This window comes from Gastrolobium bilobum, unplaced genomic scaffold, assembly GCF_033153095.1.
Source record: "Gastrolobium bilobum isolate Gb01-03AN ecotype WA unplaced genomic scaffold, APGP_CSIRO_Gbil_v1 utg32295, whole genome shotgun sequence".
NCBI classification, from domain to species: Eukaryota; Viridiplantae; Streptophyta; class Magnoliopsida; order Fabales; family Fabaceae; genus Gastrolobium; species Gastrolobium bilobum.
Window position 1 is genome coordinate 40,133 of NW_026896008.1, and position 6,325 is coordinate 46,457.

The 6,325-nt window shown below is 45.5% G+C and overlaps 1 protein-coding gene across 1 annotated transcript; it reads left to right on the forward strand.

Moving 5' to 3' along the window:
* The first annotated feature begins 353 nt into the window (after window positions 1-353).
* LOC133297271 (uncharacterized) lies at window positions 354-5,050 on the forward strand. Its single transcript, XM_061496385.1, has 3 exons — window positions 354-704; window positions 1,070-1,441; window positions 1,541-5,050. The coding sequence occupies exons 1-3, from the start codon at window positions 354-356 to the stop codon at window positions 5,048-5,050; spliced, it is 4,233 nt and encodes a 1,410-aa protein (XP_061352369.1).
* Window positions 5,051-6,325: the final 1,275 nt, after the last annotated feature.

Sequence of the window (6,325 nt, forward strand, 5' to 3'; positions counted from 1 at the left end):
ACCAGAATCAACCGTTGGATCCAGTCCTGGAGGAGGTAAACCAGCCTCAGAACCAGATCGGAGACAACGTGGATTACGATCACGTCCAGGTCGAGGACGACGTCTCAGACACCGCATCTACTCCAGCGCGTCGAGGTAGAGGGGTGGAGGCGAACGTGGCTCCAATCAGAAACAACCCTTCCCAGCATCCAGGAGATCCTGCTGCGCGTATTGCCCAATCGGCTGATCCGGATACTCGGTTGGCCAATAATGCATTCGCCGCAATCATGGAACGAATTGCAGAACTGTAGAGCCGCAATAACTTGCAACGGAAGCAGGATTTCAGGGCTATACGGGAGGAGAATAACAGGGGGATGCAAGACCTGGAGCAGCGCTTAACACGGCTGGCTGGACCAGCAACAGCCGACGTGGAAGGCCATCCTGCCAATGGCCGAGAAGGAGCTTGGAACGTAATTCAGCCAAACTGGGTTCCTCAAGCAGAAAATCATGAAAGACCCAACCCCGTGAATGATGTGAACCAGAACCACGGAAACCAGACTGCTAATGGCCAAAATGCTCAAAACCATCAGTTGCAAGCTGACGGTCAGGAGGACCGAGTTAGAACTCATCCTGCGCAGAATGCTCAAGATATCCGAGGTCGGGTAGAACTCGGCGGGTATAGGAGGAAGTACAACAGGGGCAGTACAACAATAGCCCCTTTACTGGTGAAATACTAAACGTTGTCTTCCCGGAGGATTTTGATTCGGCACGTCTGCCAAAGTATGACGGGAGACAGGATCCACAGGTGCATATAGATGCTTTCGACACGGATATGTACATTCGAGGAATTGATGAACCTCTCATATCCCGAATATTTGCTATAACCCTAACTGGGATAGCACAGGCATCGTTTTCAACCCTTCCTGCTAATTCCATCGGATCCTTCGAGGAATTCGGACATAAGTTCCTCTTGAACTTTGCAACAAGTAAGAAGCATCCGAAGTCTGAGTTTTCTCTCGAAAAGATACGACAGCAACCCGGATAAACCCTCCAGAAATACCTTAACTGGTTCAAGGACGCTGCATTGCAGGTCTCAGGGTTGCAAGAGAATGTCCACGTACACCTCATTGTGGCGGGTCTGGATGGTGCATCCAGGCTTGCCAAGTTGGTTTATAAGGACCCAGTGAGGACGCTGGAGGAATTCAGAACTCGTTCGAAGAAATATCTCGAACTAGAGCAAATGGAGATTGCAAATGCGCAATCTGATAAGGGCAAAAGGATAAGCCCAAGAAGGAGGAGCCCAGCCCCAAAGGAAAAAGAACGAATTGACAGTAAGAAGAAAGATCTTCGCCCAAGAATCCCAGAAATGAGGGATCGGGTTGGGAGATATGATAAATACACACCTCTTAATGCTTCGCGTTCTCAAATCTGGAGAGAAGTAGCCATGACGGATATGAAGAAGGTGGACAGACCCCGACCCATATTTGACAGAGGAGGTTTGGATAAGTCCAAATATTGTGCTTTCCATGATGGACCGGGACATACAACTGACCAATGCTAGGATCTCCGAGATGCTGTGGAGAAATTTGTAAGAGATGGACGGTTGCGTCAATACGTGATCAAAACCCAAGGGTCCAAAATCAACAAAAGAAAGGCGGGAAATAGAAGGAGAAGTAGAAGCTCGGTTCCTGAAAAGAAGAACAAGGATGAACGAGATCGCAAAGGTGATCCCAACTTTCACGAGTTCCCAGAAGCAAAATTTGATTGCAATGTAATCAGTGGAGCCCTTGGAGGAGGTGGAGACACCATAAGTGCAAGACAAAAGTACTTGAAGGAGGTCCTTTCAATTCGGGACCGCCCCAGATTCAAAGAGGATCCAAGCAAGCTAGATCCCCCTTTGCTTTATTTTACAAAGGAGGACATGCATGGCATGTTACCCGGGCATGTTGACGGACTTGTTATAGCTGGTACTCTGGTAAACTGTCGGGTTAAGAAAATTTTTGTTGATGTAGGGAGTAGTGCCGACATCATCCTATGGGACGCTTTCAAAAAGACGAACCTTGATGAGGAGGACCTCAAACCTTGCAAAACTACTTTGATAGCCTTTAATGGGGAACATACGCCCCCTAAAGGCTATGTAGATCTCAGGTTGACCTTGCGAACCAAAGAAGCGTTCAAATCAGAACGGGTAAGGTTTATAGTGGCCGATTTCCCATCAGAATATAATATAATTCTTGGCAGGCCAACTATACACCAGTGGGACATGTTGGTTTCCACGAAGCACCAAAAGATAAAGATGCTAAGCAGTAAAGGCAAAATAATTACTGTTTGTGGAGATCAAAAAGAGTCCAGGGGATGCTACTTCGACACTATCAAGGAAAATGAGGATGGGTATGCAGGTCCATCTCGAGTTCATGCAGGGGACAAGCAAGGAAAGAACATAATCCAGCACCATCCCAACAAGCCCGTCAATGTGGTGGAACTCGACATGAGAGAAGAAGTAGTGCCAAGGCCAAAACCCGACGGCGTGCTAGTAAACCTGGCACTCGGGCAAGACCCCGGCCAGTTTACCCAGATTGGTAAGGCCATAAACCCCCAAACTAAGCAAATATTGGCCGACTTTCTTCAAAGCAACACATATGTATTTGCATGGAAGTCGTCAGAGATCCATGGCATCGACCCCGCCTTTTGCTGTCACAAATTGGCAGCTTATCCAGGATCCACGCCAGTTTCCCAGAAGAAAAGGAAAATAGGACCAGAAAGAAAGCAAGTTCTACAAGAGCACGTCAAAGAGCTCTTGGGTGTCGGGTTTATTCGTGAGATACAGTATACAACGTGGCTTGCCAATGTGGTGATGGTGAAAAAGCCAAATGGGAAATGGAGAATCTGTACTTATTACACAGGCTTAAACAAGGCCTGCCCAAAGGATGTTTATCCTATGCCTAACATAGACCAGCTGGTAGATAACTCAGTTGGATTTCGTCTGTTGTCCTTTATGGATGCTCATTCGGGATACAACCAGATCTCAATGTACTCGGTGGATCAAGAAAAAAGGGCCTTCGTTGCTGAAAGGGCCAACTATTGCTACAATATGATGCCATTTGGACTCAAAAATTCAGGGTCAACCTATCAGCGGATGATGAATAAAGTCTTCGAAGATCAGCTGGGCAAAAACATAGAAGTATACATTGATGATATGATTGTAAAGTCATTTGATATGATGAATCATGTCCAGGATCTCGAACAAACATTTCAAAAGCTCAGGAAGTACCGCATCCGCCTCAACCCGGTAAAGTGTGCGTTTAGGGTTGCAGCAGGGAAATTTTTGGGATTCATGCCAACCAATAGAGGAATAGAAGTGAACCCTGACAAATGCAAGGCAGTACTTGATATGAAAGCACCCCAAAGAAAAAAGGAAGTCCAACAGCTAACCGGTCGATTAGCTGTGTTAACCCGGTTTCTTTCGAAGTCTCCTGAAAATGCCCTCCCGTTCTTTAAACTTTTAAAGAAGGAAGCAACTGACGGATGGAACCCGGCGTGTGAAGCCGCGTTTGAGAAAGTCAAGAAATGTTTAGCAACTCCACCAATCCTCTCGAAGCCAAACCCAGGAGATGTTCTGATCATGTATCTGGAAGTAGGGGAGGAAGCGATAAGTGTTGTACTGATCAAGGAAACTAACGAGGGCCAAGAGCCGATTTACTTTGTCAGTAGAGCTTTACAAGGCACAAAAATCAGATATCAAAAGCTAGAGAAAGTGGCTTTTGCTTTGCTGGTCACGGCCAGGAGATTGCGGCCATACTTTCAAGGTCATCAAATAGTCGTCAGGACTAATCAGCCTATCCGGCAGGTGTTGCACAAGCCGGACCTGGCAGGAAAAATGACTAACTGGGAAATTGAGCTCAGCGAATACGACATAGCTTATCAAAGCCGAAAAGCAATCAAGTCACAAGCTCTGGCCAATTTCATAATGGAATTAACGCTGGTAAATTCAGAAAACGAGGAATCTGGCAGTGCATGGAAGGTCTACGTAGATGGATCCTCCAACAATAAAGGAAGTGGGGCTGGGATCATATTAGAAACCCCAAAAGGAGTAACAATTGAACATTCTCTAAACTTAGGATTCCCAACCTCAAATAATCAAGCTGAATATGAAGCTCTGATAGCTGGATTGATGCATGCTAAAGAGCACGGAGCTAGGAAAGTGCAGGTCTTCAGTGACTCGCAGTTGGTAACTTCGCAGATAGAAGGAAAGTACCAAGCTAAAGGTCTTTTGCTAATGAAGTACCTGAGTCGGGTTCAAGAAATCATGGCCGACTTCGATGAGGTGCGAGTTACTCACATCCCACGAGGGGAGAATAGCCGAGCTGACATCTTGTCAAAGTTAGCCAGCACCAAGAATCCGGGTAACCACAGAACTGTGGTTCAGCAAAGCATAGCAAGTCCGAGTTGCGTGATGGTGATAACCTTGGAAAATGACTGGAGGAAACCTCTAGTAGATTACCTGGAGAAAGGAATACTGCCAGAAGACCACCTGGAAGCCAAGAAGCTGGTCGGAGATGCGACACAATATGCAGTCGTGAATGACCAACTATTTAGAAAAGGTTTGCACAACCCTATGCTAAAATGCTTGAACTCGGACGGAGCAGAGTATGTGCTCGCTGAGATCCATGAAGGAATAAACGGCCATCACATGGGAGGCAAAGCCTTGGCCAGAAAGGCACTAAGAGCTGGTTATTACTGGCCAACAATGGGGGCAGACTCCAAAGAACACGTCAAGAAATGTGATAGCTACCAGAAGCATGCCAAGCTGATTCTTTCACCACCTGAAGAGTTGAAATGCATCTCGGCTCCATGGCCCTTCTTCAAATGGGGAATGGACCTACTAGGACCTTTCAAAGCTGCTGGAGGGCAACTTCATGCAGCTTGCAATTTGATATCAATAAATGAGGAATTTTTCTTTTCTAAGATCTATCCTTGTCTACTTTTGATGCATCAATACAAAATCTGGGATACAAATACAATTTGTCGTAATGACTCTGATCAAGTCAAACTGTCCTTATTTTGGTCATGATACCAAAAAAGGAAAGATGGCATAATTGTTTTTACCTTAAATAAATTGAGTATGAAATTCAAATTCAATTAAATGGCCAAGTCAAAGAGACAAGGTCCATTATGTATACAAGCTTACCAGAACGAGTAAGTTAAACAAACATGCATTATCGAATTGACATAAAATGGAATCCGTCTAATGCACTGACCTCGGCCAGGTCATGAATTAAAAACTCGTATGATGCACGGGTTTATAAAACTAAATTGGGATGCAGAGTTCACCCAATGAATGTTGTCAAATAATGAAAACTCGGTATATCACTCGTCAAGTGCGAGGGTAAAATATATCCATATAAATCGGATTTGAATCTAAGCAACTTAGGAGCTCCTAAGGCCTAGGGCAAATCCGGGCATGGAGAGGAACGCTATCCGGGTCACGCATATGCCACAAATGGTTAAGTCATACACTTCGACAAAACATAAAGGAGTGGGCTAATAAAAAAAGCAAAGGTAATGCTGCACTGACATGCCCAGTTCCGAAAACTCGACAACCTAGATAAATGCATCTATGGTGAATTCGGAATTAAGAAAGGCAAAGAATAAACCATAAAACAAGATATTCATGAAGTAATAAATGTATGGAAAGCAAAATTAAAACCAGAGTAAAACCGGCAATATTCAAGCGGAATCAAAAAGGGGCCCAAAGGACCCCAGCAAGTTACATAATTCAACAGGCATTCCGGCCCTTCATGATATCTCTATGGTAGGAGGATCCTCTGAAGCTGGGGCCTCCTTGCCGGATTGATTAACCACCTTGACCTCCTTCTCCGGCTTGTCAACTGCCTCCTCGCCATCGTCGAAGCCAACACCCTTCTCGGTTTGGACGTTTGACACATGGGAAGGAGAATCGACAGCAGGAGTGATGATTTGGCCATTGCTAACATAGGCGCGAGCATTCAAACCGACCAGATTTAAGGGGACTTTCGGATTGAGTATTTGGAGTTGATTCAAGGCATTATAGAAGGACCCAGTGACTGATTTCTCCAGTTCACTTTGGCAAAACTGAGCGGACCTTGTCTTCCAATCTTTCATAACTTCTCCGAAAGCCATGCATTTTTTCAATTTCTGCCGCCTTTTCATCTAGGCATTTTCCATGGTCGGCGGTAATCTGGGTCAGCTTGGTGGTAGTATCGTCATGATCCTTTTTCATAGCAGACAAATCCTCCTTCACCTTCAGCAGCTCCGCGTATGTCTTGGCTTTTTCCTCCCGAGATGCAGCAGCCTCACTTAACGTGCG